At 40.7% G+C, this 20,799-nt stretch overlaps 1 protein-coding gene across 3 annotated transcripts in view; it reads right to left on the reverse strand.

Moving 5' to 3' along the window:
* The window catches only part of Heatr1 (HEAT repeat containing 1), a 40,602-nt gene extending 24,973 nt beyond the window's left edge, over positions 1-15,629 (reverse strand). The window contains exons 1-17 of one of the 3 annotated variants that reach the window (XM_017600630.3): positions 15,490-15,629; positions 15,033-15,206; positions 14,313-14,529; positions 12,387-12,528; positions 10,642-10,743; positions 10,191-10,331; positions 8,661-8,872; positions 8,409-8,542; positions 7,088-7,190; positions 6,167-6,277; positions 5,662-5,779; positions 4,624-4,731; positions 3,874-3,969; positions 3,331-3,419; positions 2,076-2,287; positions 1,488-1,609; positions 403-594 (exon numbers count right to left, since the gene is read on the reverse strand). In XM_017600630.3, coding sequence (XP_017456119.1) covers positions 403-594; positions 1,488-1,609; positions 2,076-2,287; positions 3,331-3,419; positions 3,874-3,969; positions 4,624-4,731; positions 5,662-5,779; positions 6,167-6,277; positions 7,088-7,190; positions 8,409-8,542; positions 8,661-8,872; positions 10,191-10,331; positions 10,642-10,743; positions 12,387-12,528; positions 14,313-14,529; positions 15,033-15,174 — 2,241 coding nt within the window. In that variant the 5' untranslated portion in view covers positions 15,175-15,206; positions 15,490-15,629. Of the gene's footprint in view, positions 1-402; positions 595-1,487; positions 1,610-2,075; positions 2,288-3,330; positions 3,420-3,873; positions 3,970-4,623; positions 4,732-5,661; positions 5,780-6,166; positions 6,278-7,087; positions 7,191-8,408; positions 8,543-8,660; positions 8,873-10,190; positions 10,332-10,641; positions 10,744-12,386; positions 12,529-14,312; positions 14,530-15,032; positions 15,207-15,474 lie in introns of those variants that run through there. The other 2 variants (XM_017600631.3, NM_001108418.2) reach the window with 2 other exon arrangements.
* Positions 15,630-20,799: the final 5,170 nt, after the last annotated feature.

A 20,799-nucleotide genomic window follows, 5' to 3' on the forward strand; every position in this document is an offset into this window, starting at 1 on the left:
TAGGAACTTTATTAACACTGTCAGGGACAACAGTGGGCCACAGACACCTAGACCTACTGAAATACTCAACTATTTTAAATAAATAGGATACACTTTCAATAAATACTAGAACAAGTTTTGTGAGGAAGTGAATCACCAGTAGTTAGGAGAACTTGGGTTATGCACTGATAAAAACAGCAGGAGAAGAGTCAGTTATGACAGAAAACCTTCCAACCTTGGAACCCTGGGATTCAAGTAAAGTTCCTGCAAAAGCATGAGAGCGTCTTATGACACTCGCAGCTACAATTCGGACCAGCGCCTCCCACTCCCCAGCAAGAGTCAGACTCAGCACAGCTTCTGGGCTTCAGTTTTGCTGTGACCATTAGCCCACACTCAACTTTCTGCAGACGCTGCACTCCTTACCACAGCAGTGATGATGCTTTTGAGCTTCTTTATTTTTTTCTGCAACAAACTGAACACTTTTATGGCGAATGGGAAGCAGGTTTCTCTCAAGGATGAACAGCAAGAGACAAGCACAGACACAATCACGTGAAATGCCACCTTCTGCTTCACAGTGTAGGATTCCTTTTCTCCAGCACATACTAAATCTTCCACCTTGAGAAATAAGTATGTTTGATTACTAGTAAGTCATGGCCTTTACAGACCATTTTTCTTTTTAATTTTTTTAAAAAGATTTATTTATTATATATAACTATACTGTAGCTGTCTTCAGACACACCAGAAGAAGGCATCAGATCCCATTACAGATGGTTGTAAGCTACCATGTGGTTGCCAAGATTTGAACTCAGGACCTCTGGAAGAGCAGTTGGTGCTCTTTAACCGCTGAGCCGTCGCTCGAGCCCCAGAACAAGCTTTCTATCTCAGGCCTATGTAGGTATCGTGTATAAAATAAGAGGACTTTTTAAGATCAGTAAACACTGATTACTAAGTCATTATACACTCTTAAGATATTATAATGAACATAAATACACTTGGGCATGTTAACACACTTAACCCAAAGACCTAAAAATAAAAATCAATAAATCCGACACCTAATACCATTAAAAAGTTTACTGAAGTACTTTCCTTTAAATTCATTTTGCTATGTTAACAATGAAAAGACTTCAATATTTTAAATATAAATTAGAAAAAAATGAGATTAAAAAGAACAAAGTATTCTCACTAGTCCAAAAAATGATATAAAATATTAAGAATTTCAGATAATCTCTACAACATGCTAAGTTAATCCCAGCACTTGGGAGGCTAAGGCAGGAAGATCAAAAATTCTCGGTCATTTTGGGCTATACAGTGAGTTCTAGGCCAGGTTGAGCTGTAACTCTCAGCTACAGCACCAAGGAAATACACAAAATTGCCATTGTATTTGTTTAAAGCAAAACAGGGTTTAAGAATGAAATAACAGCAACAATTCAGAAAAGAAGCCGTGTGGAACGGAAGTGGGAGCCTAATAAGCATGAGGAGAAGTGAGAGGGGAGGGACAGCACACATACCAGCTTCAACATTGAAGAGCGGTCTCCTGAACTTAAATTGCTGCCCAGCAACTGAACCATCTTCTGATTTCCCACACCAATTATCTCTCTTGACTTCCTGCTTTTAATAACATTTTCAAGAGCTGTAAAAAAAAAAATTAAAAACTCTATCACTTAAATCACTGGCATCCCCATAAAGTACTGGGGAAAAGTAACTCATTTAGATAAAATATTTACTAGTTCTCTACAAAGGCTTGCTTTTTATTTTTAATCCAATTTTGAATTTGTCTAGTAGCCGAGCTTCCCTGTCTTAGTAAACTTAGAAACTCTTTTGTTGACATGTAACAGGTATCACTGTGAACAGCAACGACAGTGGACTCTTAACTGACTCTCTACTTTATAAGACAGTTATCTGCTTTATAAAGTCGTTTTAGGCCAGCTTGAGTTATAACTCTAGCCATGGCCTCAAAGGAATACACAAAATTACCTTTGTACTTGATTAAAGTAAAACAGCTTTTAAAACTGGAACAACAGCAAAGAGTGAGGGGGAAAAAACATTGTAGAGCAGAAGTGGACATTTAACAATGACTTTAACACTGACTTTCTTACCTTCTTTCCAACCTCTCAATAGAGGATGCAGGGAACAAATCCCTGATCTTGACAAATGTATAGCCATTTTCGTATCAGGAGACTCTACATCATTATCAATAATGACCATAAAAGGCAGCAACTGGGCAACCACCTGATTTGATAACTGGTCGTTTTTACTCAGTATCTCTTCTCTGACTAGTATGTTTGCTGCTAGCTCCAGCACGCTGTACCTGGAAGACATAAAAGTGCATGTGACTCAGACACATGCTAGCATCTTCAAGTCAGCAAAATTCATCATCACACTGCTCTGGATCAACTGCCAATAGCTTGTCTGGTCTCCTAGTCAAAAATACTGCTCAGAGATCACCAAGATACAACCACAAATCCATTCGAATAAAGGAGTTATCTAGCCAATAACTTTGTCCTGTCAAATACCTTAAAAAGAAACAAAAACAAAAATCAACAAATGAAAAACAAGAAACCTGTAACTGTTACAAAATATATTATCATCGGACATCTCCGCTCCACTGGCCAGTAGAGATTCACTCATGTAGCCAAAAAAAAAAAAAAAAAAAGCACAGCCCAGAGTGGCTCAGTAAAGAGCACTGCACTGGGTTGTGTTTGCCAACACAATTTAATGAACAGTAGAATACCACTTCTGGGGAATCTGACACCCTCTTCTGGTTCCCAGAGGCACCAGGCATTTACGAGGTGCACATGAATTTATGCAGGAGAAACACCCCCATGCATTGCATTGCATCATACAATAAAACAAATATCCTTTCTGGGAAATGGAGACCTAGTGTTCACTAAGAGTGTGGCCTCTGGTAGATCAACATGCTCCACTGGATGGCCCCACACCAGCACATGGGCAGCACAAACCTAGAGGGTTATAAAGGATGGACATAAGACAACAAAACTGAGAGGAGATGAGGAAGAAAAAGGTGGATCTAGGAGGAACTGGGGTACACATAATCAAAATACCATGCACCCAAGCATACCTGAGTTCAATTCTCAGACCCATAAGAAGGTGAAAACAGAGGATTCCACAAAACTGTACTCTAACCTCCACGTGTGTGCAGTGGCATATGCACACATATGCACACAGACACACAGACACACAATGAGAAATGTTCTTAAGACTCTGTTCTACAATCATGAGCAAAGGTCAATCACAAAGTTACTGAAGTCATTAGCCAGAAAGGAAGAATAGCAATGTGGACTCGATGAGAACATCGCTAAGAAGAGCATGAACACAGAAGCGAACACGTACCACCCCTTATTCTTTGAAAGTTCTGCTCTTTGAAAGAGATTCAGAATGTTTGAAACCGTCTCTTCTACACCAAAGTGTTGTTGAAAACTCTAGAAGAGGAAAAGAATACCATGAGTAAACATTTACTTGCTAAATATTGTAAAGCGTTTCTAAAATGAAACTGAAAAATGATTATTAAGAATTTCTCCCCAGATTCTAATGTAACTTTTTTCTATGAGAACTTTTCTCTTCACTTAGGAGAACAATTTCTCAAAAATTGCTTTCATGACCCAATTTGCCATGGTCATGGGACACTGGCTGTTAACAGAAAGCTCTTACAGCAATATTAAGAACTCACAAAGCATTCTTCCCTTTTGTAGTACTTCCTTATCCAGCAAATTGTGTAGTCTAACTACCCCTTTGTGGAGACTCATGACCAGACTTAAGTCTGTACTCAGCAAACTAATTCCTAAGCTCCCATTCCTGCCTAAGTCAAGGACCATGTGAGAGGAACAAGAAAGTATTGACAAATAAAACGTGCACATCCACAGAATGCTTACTTACCCCAAAGGCACTCAGAGCCGCTGAAACAACATCCACATTATCATCACCTAACCGAGTTAGAATAGCTTCTTTAATAAAAGTCTCATCAATGCCCTCCTGAGGAAGAGAAAAACAAATCAGATGTTACAACAAAGAAGCTCACAAACTTAGAGACACCTCAGAACACCAGTGCTGAGACCACGGCCACCTCTGAGAGCTCAACAAAATCAGAACCAGGCCATCAACAACAGGCCTTCTGGGACTGGTGACCACTACAGGCCTCTTCCAGTCTCACTGAACATAATACTACACTCTAAATACCATCTTTTAATTAGGGAGTTGACCTTAAAAATAGAGAGCCCATAGAGAGATGATAGGTCCTTAGATGGCTCTGGAGGTGAAGGCCTTTGCCAGCAAGCCTGACAACTTAAGTTCAATCTCCCATAGTGGCCCTCTGACCCACAAGTTTTCCTCTGACCTCTGTGCACACACCTGTGTATATATGCATAGGCACCAAATACATACATACATACATACATACAAACATAAACGTAATTTAAAAATTAACTATAACCTTTAAAATATAACTATAAAAACACAAAACAAAAACTCTGTAAGGCAGATATTTCAAAAAAAAATCGTAAAATTTGACTCATCTACAATTATACAATATAAATTCTTTATAGAGACTCCAATTTCTTATTCTAGAATTAGATTTGTTACTTACTATAAGGTGGAAAAAATCAAAAGTAAAAGCTGTTAGGCACAAACCTTTGATGTTTTCATGATATTTTTTAGGTGATTAACAGCCAGAAGTCTCACAGGAGCCAGTGGGTGATTCAAACTGAGCATCAAAGAGGTATCAGAATCCTCTAAAAACTGTAGGCCAACATAATTAATGTCATTTAATCTCAGCAACATATAACCAAAAATGAAAACAAAATAACCCACATTGCCCAGTGTATTATACACAACCATAAATGTAGAAACAGAAAATTACATTCATCTCTAAAACAACCAACACGTATGAGTTAGAACACACAAAAACATGCATGTTGTACATGGTATGTTCTGTGTACTTGTGTGGGTTCACTTTAAAGTAACTCAGCACTTCTCGTGGATATTTAATTCCAAGTGAAAGTACTAAACTGGTACCTGACTGAGGACAGAACACAACGGAGCTAAATAACAAAGACATGCTCCAGCTTAGGCGACCATGGAATCAGACTAAAAGTGACAGCTACTTGATTGGAAATGCAACAGCACTGAGAGTAATAGCCCAATTTCAAGAGAAAAACTGCATTTCTCTTTAAAATATTTGTTTTGAAGGCTAATTATAAGAATGTCTGTGTAGGGGCTGGGGATTTAGCTCAGTGGTAGAGCGCTTACCTAGGAAGCGCAAGGCCCTGGGTTCGGTCCCCAGCTCCGAAAAAAAGAACCAAAAAGAACTTCTGTGTAGACATCAGATTTCTATTGTTTAGGCTTGAATCACCAGATTCAAGATCTAGCATGGTCGTGCTCATGTAACTGCAGGCTCCTGTACTGGTAGATGCACGCCAAGAGGAAAAAGGCATGCTGGGAGCCTGTGAAGCCACCCTGTGGTGACTTAACCAACATCATACAAAATTCCCAATGTTTGCCTGATATTATATTCTTCTCCAATTATGATTCCTGCCCTAGAGCTCTATTTCTAGTAACTATCAAACTGTATAAATCCTCAGTTCTTTGAAGATTCAAAGAGGGAGGAAAGCAGAAAATTACTACCTGACACTCTCCAAATAACCGCACCACCAATTCTTGTCAACATACCTGATACTTCCCTCCACTTGTAGAAAGAGAAATGAACTGGTGGAAAAGCTCCTGTTTTTTAAGGCCTGTAATCTCCTTCAGGTGTTCCTCTAATACAACATCCAACGTTTTGGGGTATCTATGCAGGAGTTACACTTTGTCAGTACTCTTGATAGAGCTGTTAACCACATTCACCCACATGCATAAAATACATGACATTTTAAGTTACGTAGAGTGAAACTTAATTTTAATACATGCTATCCATAAAGGCTAATGTTGACCAAGCTGTCACTATGTAGACAATAAAGTCTCTAGTGTAAAAATATTACACTGTCCACAAACTCTTACAGTCCCTGTTTCCTTTTGTCTTTCAATATATCTCATTATAAACATACTGTCCCTTTCTGAAAAGGAAAAAATAAAAACAAGTAACCATAACCCACTGCTTTAAGACACAGCTTGCAAGTTATTTCTTTGAAGACCAGTCAGTAAACAATGAAGATGATATCCACAACACTAAACTTACTTGCTTTCTAAAAGTCTGACGAGTGGAAGAAACTGTTCATTAAGCAAAGCCACTCTATTAGCTTGGGTTTCCTCCTGGGAACTGTATGAAATATATTCTTCAAAAAGACGGCTGCAAAAGAAAGTGGAGCACCAGCAAACACAGGTTATCATTCATGGAATTCCCTGCTATGTGCTAAATGATTTATAAATCACATCTCTAATAATCACACTTCCATAGGAAAGAAATTATATTGATTTTGCTAATGAAAAAACTAGGACATAGAAAATCTTCCAATTTGCCTGAGGTCAAACAAAACAGCAACAATAGTGACCCTTTCTCTGCGAAGAGGAGGGGAGGGCTTTAAGTTTTAAAGGCTGTTCTGATTCCACACTGTAAACTAAGCCTCCGTGAAAACAAATTTCAGGCAGTTCCCTTTCTCACCTAACATAGTGGCAAAAGCAGACCCAGGAGGACTGGCTTCCAGAACTACTACTCTAACTGACGTGGTGTTAGCCAGATCCAACCTGTGTCCACTACTACACTAAAGCATGCTATTCACCATATAGCACTGTCCGCCAACTAGGGAATGAAACGGGGAGACAGGAATGCCTTTCAGGGAAAAGGAGGAAATAATTTCCACCACACACCCATTCTGGGTGACATTCACTGAGTTTTCAGCTTTGATGTGCTATTTCAGGCACTACAGCCCATTTATTAACAGAACAACTTAGACACTTGTAAACTTAGTTACAACTTATAAGAAAATTTTGCATTTGCATTTTATGCTGTCAACTGTTAGACTCAATACCGACAATTAGTGCAATGATATAAGCATTGCAAAATATGTTAAAAAGCATTCAGAAAAGCACTCCTAAATCCTGAAATGTATACTCACCCATAAATGTGCACATCAAGAGAAGCACGCTAAAACCACCTTACCTAGCCAGTAGGTGGTCTAAGTTGTTCGTCAGTGGTATTTTTGTAAGGATTGCTTCTAAGTGTTTCTTGTAGATCTGACCATCAATCCCTTCAGTTTCTTCTCCTTAATATGTAACAGATGGAAACTGAATTAGGGATATTCTTTTTGACAGGCTCATGATTAAATTTACTTACAGTGAACACCTTTTCTAGTAATAACATATATACTACTATCTAAATTAACCTACTTTCTTTTTATAAAAAGGCTGTTTTATTTATGTGTATGACCATGTACATCGAGCTCATGTACACCAGATGTATGCAGGTGCCTGCAGAGGCCAGCGGACATCCGATCCCCTGGAACTGGAGTCATGGACAACTATGAACTCCCCAATATGGGTGCTGGGTACTTAACCTGGGTCCTCTGCAAGGACAGTAAGCACTCCTAACAGCTAAGGCATCTCTCTAGCCTTCTTTTACTTATATTTGAATATATATTTTCTATTGAGTACGTTACAGTTTTCAGACTGTTTCTGTGTATACTACTCTCATCTGTCTGTCACCTGAAATTCTCCATACTTTCAATAAGTATACTCATGACACGGGTATCAATAAAGTGCAAATATACTGCTTCCTCAGATCACACTGAAAGTTAGTGAGGCTGCTATAACCTAGATTTCTGAAAGTAAATAAGCTAAGCTTTCATGTCAATGCCTCCGGACTAAACCAAGGTTGCCATCTTCTAGAATTTACTGCAATAAAAGCTTGAAGGTAAGATTGGGTCATGTAAACCTTTTTTACATCTGACTCAACATAATTTTAAAAATGCTTTTCTTAGTATCCATCAGATTTAACATAACTTAAAGACTTTTTGTTAGTATTCTCTAAGCAGCAACAGAAGCAAGTATTTACTTTCTTTTCTGTTTATTGAAGTAAAGAGAAATAATGCAAATTAATCATTTTCTTTCATAATTTGGATTTTTATACATGAAATCTTCTTGGCTTACTTCCTAGAAGCTGGATATTTACTGAGAATGAAACACTAGAGACTAGTTAGTATCTAAAAGGGGAAAAAGGTTTACTTGGCCAAATTCTCTCATTCCTTCAGACCCTCCCTATCTAAATAACAGAATCCTGAGAAATTTCTCAGAATAACAGGTTCCCCCTTCAGCAAACCTGCCCCCAACCCTAAAGATTTTTCACTTAATAGAGAGGTTACATAGAAACTACAAAATCAGGAGAAATTTTAAATAGTTAAATAGTTAAAACCTATCAACCAGGTGTCCTAGTTGAAGATAAATGAAACTTGGGAAGCTTTTAGACCCAAATGCAAGCCACATACCTGCAACGTGCTGAACAAGAGAGGCAACCAGATGGGGAAGCATGTAGCGCAGAAGAGGACTCACATCGTAGTTTTCGGAGATCCCGTGAAGCAGCCCTATAAGGTCTGGAACACCACACAGGTGAGGAAACGGCCTTTCAAGAAGCAAGCATACACAATAGCAACACATTAGACAGGAGCAGTTGAAAAAGCACACTTACCGAAACGCATTCAAAACAACTTTACTAGCCTCTAGCTAGACACAATACATACTTTTTCCCAAGGGTCTCTGGCTTCTGTCGCTGTAGGAGAATTATCAGGCAACCTAATCCATCCTTGACTTGAGAAGGAACCTTGGTCAATGTTTTGATGAGCTGGGATGCCAGTGAGTTCACAAAGGTGTCTTCCATTGTTACTTTGACAGAAATCTGACAGATTATCATGTATGTCGCAGCTCTATAATCTGCTAAAGATGATTTCAACCCCTAAATGTTTTTAAAATATAAAGAAAATGACAAAATTTAGAATTATGTTCTTCTATTTAACTACAACAAATCAGAAATCTCAATATTTGCCCTGCTTTAAATGTTAAACATAGTAAATACACATACTGAAACATTAGTAGCAGGACTGTGTACATTCCTTATGTTTTTATGTATAAGATAAAAAAAAATTCACAGCACTCAGGGGCTGAGGCAGGATGAACATGGGTTCAAAACCAGTGTGGACCACACAGCAAAAACCTCAAAAAACAGAACAAAAAACCTTAAGGCTGGGGGCTGGAGAGATGGCTCAGCGGTTAAGAGCACTGACTGCTCTTCCAGAGGACCTGAGTTCAAATCCCAGGAACCACATGGTGGCTCACAACCATCTGTTATGAGATCTGATGCCCTCTTCTGGTGTGTCTAAGACAGCTACAGTGTACTCACATATGTAAAATAAATCTTTTCCAAAAAAAAAAACAAAAAACAAAAAACAAAAAAACAAACAAACAAACAAAAAAAAAACGCTACGGCTGGCAGGATGGTTCAGCAAGTAGACACTTGGTATCATGGCTGATGACCTGAGTTCAATCATCAGGGCCCACATGCTAGAAGAATAAAACAAGCTCACATATGTTGTCCTCTGGCTTCCACCTCAGTACACACATGTACAGACAAACAAGCAAATGAAAAGGATGAGTGAGCCCTTTAAGAAAAACGTAGTTTTAAAAACACTTTAACAAATAAATACATTGTAAATTTAAAAGAATCTATAAAACCTAATGACGCTAACAGACAATGACTCTTTAGAAGTAGAAAACCAAAGTGTTCACTTCCATTCTTATATGGACACAGGGATGAGACAAGTCTATAGGATTTATGAGAAGGGACCTCCGAAAAGCCTCCTAACTCAGACATCTCAACAAGAGGCAACAAGCTCTGCCCGACCTGTGAGCTCATATCTTTGGAAGAGAGCCCATCTCATCACTCACGGGGGTAAAAACTGTATTGAATTAAAGATAGTAACCTGGGGCCTAGAAGTAAAAGCAGAGCCTCTGCCAAGTGTCTGTGCTAAAAGAACAGGTAAGTGACTGCCTGTGCTCCCAGGACAGTCTGTGACTGAGAAAATAGATCCAGGACACAGTAAGAGCTAACACTAATTACTAGACACTTACTTAAGAACTGACAAGTCTTTTAAACCAAAAGATTGAATCTTACCAACGATTCAAAATAAATTACCAATCTAAAAACACTTATTTCTCCATGAAATTTTCACAAGCAAGAGAATTACTTTATGTATAAAATGATTTATTTGACCAACCTTTTGGATGTATGGAAATAGTTTGGCGACTACATTGTCTGACAGGTTCTCAGCAGCCACTAGAGCAGACACAATGGTGGAGGCATAGAAAGCCAAGAGCACTCTCAGCTGGGCTGAGCTTCCCGGACACTCGGCGAAAGCCTGAAATAGGGATCACAGCACACGTCGGCTCTTCCGAAGCATCTGGCTCTTCAGTACCGTACACAACGAGAATGACTTGCCTGACAAGCTTCCTGACATTTTTGGATAGTTTCTACTTAACAATCACTATAGCTGGAACCTGACAACCAACAGACTAATTTATTCTTATAGAAAATATCTTTGGTGAAAAGACTGATTCTTCACCTGCTCATGCACCCCAAGGAACTTCTAAGGTCCACTGATGTTTCCTTTCTCAGGGTAATCAACCATTTTATGAGTCCACACACTCAACAACACACTCACGGCTCACCTTCACCGATCTGGTCACCAGGCTGCAAATAAAATCCATGAATCCCAGGTCTTTGTAGCAATGGGTGACCAAAGTTCCTCTAGCTAACGGCACTCCAGATTGCTATTGACAAAAGACCAAGCTATTAGAAACAATTGCCAACTGACCATGACCTCAAGCATCTACCTAGTAGCATTTGTATACTGTGGCAGGTCAATACAGATACAACCTCTCCTTATAACTGGTGGTGATGAGATTAACACATAAACCCTTAGAAACTCCAAAGAGTAGATAACGAGGAAGGCAAAAGAATTCAGCACAAAGCACTCAGCATGTGCTGTTTATGTACACATTGAACCTCAACTCTGTAGCTCTGCATAATCCTACTCGTAGGATTTGGCTTTTGAGCCAACACAACATTGTTCTGTATCCACATCACAAGGTCCTAAGAGCAGAAGACCTGGGCCAACCTGTACTATTACCAGCTGCTATTAACTACTGCTGCACATGGTCTATGAACAAACATTAACACAACAATTAAATGAAGCCTGCAAGGAGCCTTTAGTGGGAGGATGAGGCTTAGATACCCAGAAAGGGTTAGTTTCTAGATAACGGTGAAGTCTGTGAAGACCAGAATGGGCTTGATGTTCTCAGTGCTGGGAAAGGCAGTTTGAACAGCAAGTTTATCACGGATGCAGGTTTTGAACTCCAGTTAGTCCAACTGTTTTACATCCAGTCTTAAATTTTTTTAATTCAAACTGGGGAGTCCTTCCCTCGTTCCTTCCGACTGCTGAGTTCACTGCCGCTGTCATTAGCTCCTGGGAAGGCCAGTGGTCTGTCAGTCCGCTCTCTTCCTCAGCAGCTCCTAGGCCAGTTCCATCAGCAAGCTCACAAGTTCCGCCTATGACATACACCTACTTTCTTCTAGTCTGTGTTACAGCAGATAGATCCCGCTAGGCCTTCTTCTCAGGTAACTATCCCTTCATTCCAAACACCAACTCGATTTTAACAGTATCCTGATACTCTTCAAGTTATACTAATCCTTTTAATTTGTGTAAGTATTTTAAGAGTTCCACTGTCTTTTGTACCAAAATTACAGATGCAGAGTAGCACTGTACAGAGAATAGGGCTCATATAGTAACGTGTTCACTTCAGGTACAGGAACTCTATCAAGCAGCTGAAATTTTCCGAGTCTGTCCTCTCCTGTATAAAGAATTTATGAGGCTCCATGGGAGTATGATGTAAAATGCACTGTCTAATGTTGGGCACTAAATACACGCTAGGTGGCACTGACAGAGTTTCTGCTAGGAAGTCAATGGCATAGGTACTACTGGACTATCCCAGGATCATTAAGGGCTTTACTTTTCCCAAACTAAATTAAGTTGAACTCAAAACTCCCCATCCATTCTCCCCTGTTCTGACTGCATCTGTCATTAGCAATTGGTGCTGGTGGATCTGTGAGTTTGAGGTCAGCCTGGTCTACATAGTGAGTTTCAGGCTACCCAGTGCCACATAGAAACACTTTCTCAAAAAAATCAAAATTCATAACCAGCTTTAGATGTATAGTGAGACCCTACCCCCAAAACAAAAGCAGCCAAGCAACTAAGGAGGGAATTGAGGCCAGCCAGAACCTCACAGGGAGTCTCTACCTCAAAACAAAACAACAACAAAAGCAAACCCCACAAAACCAAACCAAATCATAAAACCGTAATCATGACTTATAATAATTATGTCACAAATGAGTATGTCATTAAACACAATGTTACCTTAACAGGAAACAGCCAAAACCATTTGTTTTTTGGATTACCAATTTTTAGAAGCTGTATCACACGCACAAATACCCGTGTCTCGTGGTATGGCAGAACACAAGCGATGAGACTGTCTGGATTGTAAAGATGGATGTGGAACCTAAGAAAAATATGAAACCATTAAAATACAAAATTCAAAAGTACAAAATATAAAATTCACAGGTCCTTCTTTTTTCTTTTTCATTTCTTCTGACAAAGTATCACTGGATGGCCCTGTCTGTATGGAACTTGCTATGCAGACAAGTCCAGGGTACCTCAAACTCACAGATCCCCTGCCTCTGCTTCCCAAGAGTTTATCAACACATCTGGCAGGCCCACATTTCTAAAAGGTCCAAAATCTGCCTTGATGAAGTACAAAGTATCAATCACAACAGATGAAGACAAGAAGCCCTCCATTTTGCATTCCAGTTTGAGTCAACATGGTTCAATCAATTCGGAGCAATAACATTTTGAATGTTCAGTATCAAAATGTATACCCTATTCACTTTCTTTCAACTTTAATGAAACTGTGCGGACATCACTAAAACACAGCAATAACCACTGAGCTTATCTGTGCTCTAGTCACCTTCTACAGCTTTCCTAACTACTATGTTTCCAAAACCAAAAGGTTTTTTTTGGGGGGGGGGGGCAGTTGGGGGTTGGAGGGATTGGTTTTTTTCAAGTCAGGGTTTCTCTATGCAGCCCTGGATGTCCTGGATCTAGCTTTATAGATCAGTCTGGCCTTGAACTCAGAGAGCTCCACCTGCCTCTGCTTCCCAAGCACTGGAACTAAAGGTGTGAGCCACCATACCCAGCAAAAATCAAAAGACTAATAAAATCACATTAATTTATCCAGATAGAAAAATGACAACACATATATTTTGTATATGAACTTGAAAATGTCAGTTCTTCTACGCTAAGAACATTAAGAAAGATTCTCCTATTCTCTTGCATGTACTTAAAGAAAAAAGATTATATACAGTGCCTATAAAAGCATGTGCACCTCATGCACACACTTGCCCACAAAGGTCAGAGGGCACTGGATCTTCTAGATCTGGAGTTACAGATAGCTCTAAGTGTCCCCTGACACTTGAGGGGCCCTCCTCAAGAACAGTAAGCACTCTTCACCATGAGCAATCTCTTAAACTCCTACATGTACCTTAGTAGTAGCAGACCTTGCCTTCTATCTACTTTATACAGGTTTTGGTATTAACTAAGACACTACTTAAATGAAGTTTTCCTCAACAAACCTTGGCATAGCTACCTCTCTAAATCTTGTGTAAAACATTAAGGTATTTATTTAAAAGACATATAGTGAGTTCCAGGCCAGCCAGGCCAAAAAACAAAGTACGTTAAAAATCAGCTTGAGCCAGGTGGTGGTGGTGCAAGCCTTTAATCCCAGCACTCTGGAGGCAGAGGCAGGTAGATCTCTGGGTGTGAGGCCAGGCTGGTGTACACAATGAGTTCCAGGGCAGCCAGGGCTACACAGAGAAACCCTGTCTCCAAAAACAAAGCATTCAACAAACAAAAAGCATCATCAGCAACAAATGAGGGCTGTATAATGTATGAGACCCTATCCCTGAAACAAAGCTAGCCAAAGACCATGACATACTTTCCAGCACTCGGGGAAGAAAGCGGCAGATCTCTGTGAGTTCGAGGTCAGCCAGAGATACACGGTGAGACCCTGTCTCAAAAATCAAACAAACCCCTCAGACTCCAAACACACCAAATGGGAACGAATGACACCTTATTCAAGATCAGCATGGTTAATATAATATGATATGTTATATGATATGATAAAATAATATGTTTACCTGACATTCTAGACATCAATTAACCTTCAAAGTCTGTTAAAGTTAACAATATAGCTTAACAAGTGTTTGTAACTACTTAAGTTTTAGCTACCTGTGAATCAGCCATTCCAGACACTTCTGTGCTGGCTTAAGGAGGAAATAAGGAGACAAGTGAAGGAGGAACAGTGAAATGTTTTCATCCAGCTGCTTGTTCACTGCTTTGGTCTGGACGCTGCGCTCCAAGGTTTTTGCTAGCTGGCTGAACAAAGGTGCTTCAAACTGTTCAAAGGCAGGGTCAATTCCAAGAAGTTCCTCCAGGCCAGTGCATCCTAGGAGCAGAGTCACTTATAACTTCTCTGTAAGCAAACTCAACAGGTAGTCTTCTACAGTCTTCCTCACCCCTAAGTTCATGAGCTCTGTTATAACGTGTAATGCACTCCCAAACATTGGCTTTAGTTGTTAATATATAGGATAAATCTCATCCCACTCATCAGGAGAAGAGAAAGTACTTCATGACAAGAACTCCACTCTGACCCCTTCTTTTTAGTCCTTAATAGAACTACGCCTAGTTCTGAAAGTCTCCTCTCACACCGCAGTCATTGTCTTGGTTTCTTTACTTTTCTTCCTTTTTAAATATAGTTGATTTGTGAAATTCCAGATACTATTACTTATAAATACATTCAAGCATCTAGCAAGATTGGTGTTTTTCCCCGTTTAACAAGATAAATCAAACCCCGCACTGCTCGGGGAAAAAAACCAGACAAGAAAATACAGAACACTCCACCACCAATATCATTGCTCCAGGAGCTTTGCTAAGTGAAAGGGTGCTCACCGATGGCAAAGGCGGTGTCCCTGTCGATTGTGGCCGCTTCTTTGGGGTCAAATAATAGAGAGGCAACTTCACGTCTAGATAGAAGGCTGGAATCAGTCTGAGGGAGGGCGAGTCGCTGGAGTTGCTGAGCTAAGGACGTCATGTTGCACGGAGGCGGATGTCTCAAAACGCCGGCTAAGAAAAAACAGCGTGAAAATTTCTTGCGAAACTTCAAGTGGCTTAATTGACGGCAGCACCGGCCTCATGTACTGATAATGCGGCGTTCAGTACTTTCGAGGACACAGAAATCTCCTTTCCAGCCACTCCAGGACCCACGAAGCTCAAACACCACAGCATTTGCATTGACTACACCTCGGCAGCACCAGCTTTCCCCAGCCCTGGACCATGGTCTCAAGGCCCACCCTGGCCTCCCGTCCCAAGACACGATCGCGCCTAGCCGCACCGTGTTCCTCCTCACCCCGAACTAGGAATATCAGCAGGATTCGACAGCTAACAACTTCTTAGAGGAGCTCCCACATGGTGCCGGCACTGTCCCGGAACTCTAAAGCACGCCTCATAGGAACTTCCGGCTTCCAACTACGGCAAGAGAAAAGGGACATCTTAGTAGGAAATGCGTTACAACAGCCCCGCCTCCCTGACACTAAGTTCCGCCTATTCTTCAAGCCAGTCATTTAATTCCCCACTCACTTTCCCCTCCACGTGCTTGACCCTCAAAGCCCCGCCCTCCGCTTGCGCATCCCTTTAAGCTCCGCCTTCCATCCGCACCTCTTTCCAAACCCCACACTTATTCCTCGCCCCTCTTTTAAGCCCCACCCCTCACGGAAACCTCTAAACCACGCCCATAGCCCCTCCTTCTTGGAGTTCCTTTTCAGAAAGTCGCCTATAAGACTCGCCTCTTTCGGAGCCCCGCCCCCTCCAGTCCTTGGTACTTAAGCTCGCCTCTTTGGGTTCCTTGTATGTGCCCTCAGGCTTATGTTTGGGATTCAGTTTCTGCAGTCGTCTTTTGGAGCTTTATGGGTGTGTAGCAGGGATGGTTCATTCACGGGAAACTTCCACAGCCAGCGAGGGGCTGAAACAAGGGAAGCCGCGTTTCTAATCATGTGCTACACACTTGGCGTGAGCTGCAGACCCTAGTGCAATCTGGTTGCTTTGTTAAGTACAAACACGCTGCACGCAGCTAATGACAACCTTATCACTTTTGCTTTGTCTGCATTCCTAGGGAGTTCATATTTCTTATTAATTCTTATTTTATTAATTATTATTATTATTATTATTTGAAACATGACATTTTAATTTTTAAGTGAAAATAGCTTTTTTTTTCAAGATGAGAGGTGGGGGCTCACTCCTTTAATTCCAGCACAAGGGCGGCAGAGGCAGTCGGATCTGGGTTCGAGGCAGGACATCCAGAGCTGCACAGAGAAACCTTGTCTAGAAAACAAAAACAAACAAACGAAAATCAAAATTACACAAAAAATTATTTTCATAGTCTTGTTACAGTTTTCTTCCACAGCTCTTTCCAGATCCTCCAACACTTCCCCATGCACCCAAATCCACACTGTTTTTTCTTTTTCTTGTTAGAATGCAAACATGATGATGATGATAGGTAAAATAAAAACAAACAAATCATAATAGGAGAAAACAAAGAAACAGAAGAAAAAAGAGTCAAAGCTCAAGAAACACATATAGACACAGACACACACACACAGAAAATCTTATAAAAATACAAAATCAGAAACAGAAATATATATGCCAAAGACCTATAAGGGCTGGGGGGGGGGAGCTCTGGCAAAGAATTATGAGGCAGGGGTTGGGGATTTAGCTCAGTGGTAGAGCACTTGCCTACCAAGCGCAAGGCCCTGGGTTTGGTCCCCAGCTCCGAAAAAAAGAAAAAAGAAAAAAAAAAGAGTTATGAGGCAAAGAACCTCCAAAAAATGCTACAGAGTTCATTTTGTGTTGTCCATATGCTAATTGGGCCTGGAACATGGCCTTAGGTTTGTGCAGTGGGTTAGCTCCTTTGGAGAAAACTGATTTGTCAGTGATTATCAATGGGAGATAGCTTCTGGGTAAGGGGCTCTCTCAGAGCTGGAAGTCCATCTGGCCCAGACCCAGGCCGGCACTGTGTGCTGCCAGTCTCTTCTACTGAGTTTGGAAGGCCTTGTTTCCTTGGTGTCCTCCACCCCCACTTACTATCTTTTGCCCTCTCTCCTACCTTCCCTTTTGGCTTCCTTTTTTGCCTTCCTAAGGAGAAGGTTTAGATGGAGACCTCATATTTAAGACTGAGCAACTGAGGTCTCTCACTCTCTACACATTGCCCAGCTGTGTTGCGGGTCTCTGTATTTGTTCTCTTCTGCTACTGGAGGAAGTTTCTCTGAGGGCAGCTAAGCAAGAGGAGCTGATCTGAGTATAGCAGAATGTCTTTAAGAGTCATGGGGGTAGGAGAGATGACTCAGCGGTTAAGAGCACTGATAGTTACTCTTCCAAAGGTCCTGAGTCCAATTCCCAGCAACCACATGGTGTCTCACAACCATCTGTAATGGGATCTGATGCCCTCTTCTGGTGTGTCTGAAGACAGCAACAGTGTATTCATATAAATAAAATAAATAAACCTTTAAAAACGAGTCATATATGTGTGTATTTAAGAGTTATATATATTTAAGATATATTTATTTAATATATTGATATTATATCATATATATATACATATATATATCAATAAATGAACAATAGTAGTTGGGTTTTCCTTAGTTCCCTAGCCTATCTGGTCTCAGATTCTTGGTCACTGAGGAATGTAAGGCAGACAGGTCACTATTATAGATCAAAGGTTTGGTGACTAGATTGGTTTTACCTTTTTCCTCTTGCATGAAGAGCACCCTCCAGGACCATGAACACTAGTCAGTAGATGTGAAGGCTCTGTGTAGGCACCAGCTTGACCTCTCCACTTTCAATGAGTCGTGTAAATGTCTTCAGCAGTACGACCTTACAGTCAGTTTGTGGAGAGCAATCAACAGCTTCGTCAATAGCCTGGGTTGTTTGGGACTTCCTATGGGGCCCCCTTGGCTAACAACTCAGTTAGATGTAACCCTTTCCTGGAACTGGAGACTTCATCTGGTAATGAAAGATGTCCAGTTGGGGCTCCATTTCCCCATTATTTGGGAACTCCAATTGGATCATCTTCATATATGTACGTATTTTAGAAGTTTCTTCTGTACTAGGTTTCCATACAACCTGTCAAACGGCCCTTAGTCTTAGCTGTTCCTCTCTGAATTTCCTCCCTCACCCCTTTCTTCCATCCCCTTCTTTTTTGATCCTCTGTTCCAATCCCATCCCACCCCATTCTCCCATAACTGTTTATTCTATTTCCCTTTCCCAGGGAGAGCCAACCTTGTCCGCCCCACCCCAACCCCTTACTCTATACCTAACCTCTATGTGTGTATAGATGGTAGCCTGCTTATTGAAAAATTAACACGTATAAGTGATTATTTACCATTTTTGTCTTTGGGGTTCTTGGTGACCTTGCTCAGGATATTTTTTTCTAGTTTCATATGTGCACCTGAGAAATCCATGATTTCATTTGTTTAGCCTCTGAGTGACATTCTATAATGTCAATATGCCAAGTTTTCTTTCTCTCATTCATCCATCGATAGACATGGTGTAGCCTTCATGTCTGACTTTAAGTGAAATGTTTCAGCAAAGCCTTTATGTTTGTGTGAATGAGTAGAGGCTGAGAGTTGTTTTGAGAATGTTTGAACCTTGAAGAAATGTCTCTCCAGAGAATCTACCCTTGGTACTCTGTGAGAGCTTGCAGCTGCACCAAACTTGGTCCTAAGACACTCCTGGCAAACCTGGAGTTCTTACTTTGGATTATGGGTAGCCATGGTCAAAAGGGACTGAGATTTATAAGGGTCGTCTGCTCTCACAGGCAGCAAGAGCAGGATAACTTGAGTAGCTGGAACCTTTCCCAGTCCCAGTTAACTTTGTACACTGTTTGAATGAAATAACTGGAGTGAGTTAGCTGGATGTCAGTCTTTTCCGAGAAGGCTGAACCCCTTTGCTCCTTCAGAAAAATGAAAGCTTAACATCTTGATGAGTTTCTCTCTCTACCGTGGCACCTACAACTGACATCAAACAATAATCTAGTCTGTTTTCCATTTCTGGCTATTACAAATAGACCAACAATAAACGTAGTTGAGGGAGTGTCTCTGTAGTAGGACATCAAGTCCTTTGGATATATGTTTAAGGATGCTATCGTTCAGTCTTGGAAGTAGATCTTTTCCCAGCTTCGTAGAGCCGTCACACTGATTTCCATGCTGGCTGTGTAAGTTTACACTCCCACTAGCAATGGAGGAGTGTCCCCCTTACTCCAGATCTCACCAGCAGGAGTTGTCATCTATTGATCTGGGCCATGTCAGAGTGGTTTTGATTTACATCTCCCCAGGGGCTAAGGATGTTGAGTGTCTCTTAGAGTTTCTCAGCCATTTTTATTTCTGACTTTAAGGATTCTCTCTTTAGATCTGTACTCCAGGTTTAAATTGGGTTGTTTTCTTGATGTCCTTTTTTTTTTTAAGCTCTTCATATATTTTAGATATGTTTAGATACTAGCACTCTATCAGATGTATAGTTGGTAAAAAAAAATCTTTTCCATTCTGTAGCCTGCCACTTTGTTCAATTGTATCTTTGGACATGCAGAAGCGGTTCAGTTTCATGTGCTGTCTCTGTCTTTTCTTAGTGCCTGTACGGCTTTCAGCATTCTGTTCATAAAATCTTTCCTTGTGCCGGTGGGTTCAAGCCTATTCCCCACCTTCTCTTCTCTCAGAGTTGGTGTATGTGGCCTTATGCTGAGGTCTGTGGTTCACTTAGAGTTGAGCTTAGTGCAGGTTGGTAAGTGTGAACGGATTTGCAGCCTTCCAGTTTGACCAGCATCATTTGTTGAAGATGCTGTGTTTTTTCCAGTATGTATTTCTTGCTTCTTTACTAAAAATCAGATATGCATAGATGTGTGACTTTATGTCTGGCTCTTCAATTCAATTTCACTGGTCCATTTTTATTACTATTGCTCTGTAGTACAATCTGAGGTTAGGGATAGGGAGACCTCCAGCAGCTCTTTTCTTACTCTAGGGTGTTTTAACTATCTCGTGTGTGTGTGTGTGTGTGTGTGTGTGTGTGTGTGTGTGTGTGTGTGTGTGCGGGTGTGTGTTTCCACATAAAGCTGAAAATTCCCCCTTTGAAGTACTGGGAAGAATTTTATTGGAATTTTGATGGAGATTGCATTGAATCTGTAGATTGCTTTTGGTAGGACGGCCATTTTCACTATGTTAACCCTCCCAATCCATGAGCATGGGAGATCTTTCTATCTTCTGAGATCTTCCTCAGTTTCTTTCTTCAGGGACTTGGAGTCCTTGTCATACAGGTCTTTCCCTTGCTTGGTTAGAGTTACACCAAGGTAGTTTATGTTATTTGTGGCTATTGTGAAGGGTGTCATTTCCCTGATATCTTTCTAAGTTCCTTCGTCTATAGGAATGCTACTGATCTTTGTGTATTAAATCTGTATTTATCAGCTGCAAGAGTTTCCTGGTGGAATTTTTAGAGTCACTTATATATACAACCATATTTTCATCCAACATGAGGCTTTGACGTCTTTCCGTCCTGTCTGTGTCTCTCTCATCTTATCGTTCTAGCTAAGACTTCAGGTACTATCCTGAGTAGGCATAAAAGGAGTAGGCAACGTGTCTTGTTCCTGACCTTAGTGGAATTGCTTTAAGTTTCCATT

This window comes from Rattus norvegicus, chromosome 17 (genome assembly GCF_036323735.1).
Source record: "Rattus norvegicus strain BN/NHsdMcwi chromosome 17, GRCr8, whole genome shotgun sequence".
Classification (NCBI taxonomy): domain Eukaryota; kingdom Metazoa; phylum Chordata; class Mammalia; order Rodentia; family Muridae; genus Rattus; species Rattus norvegicus.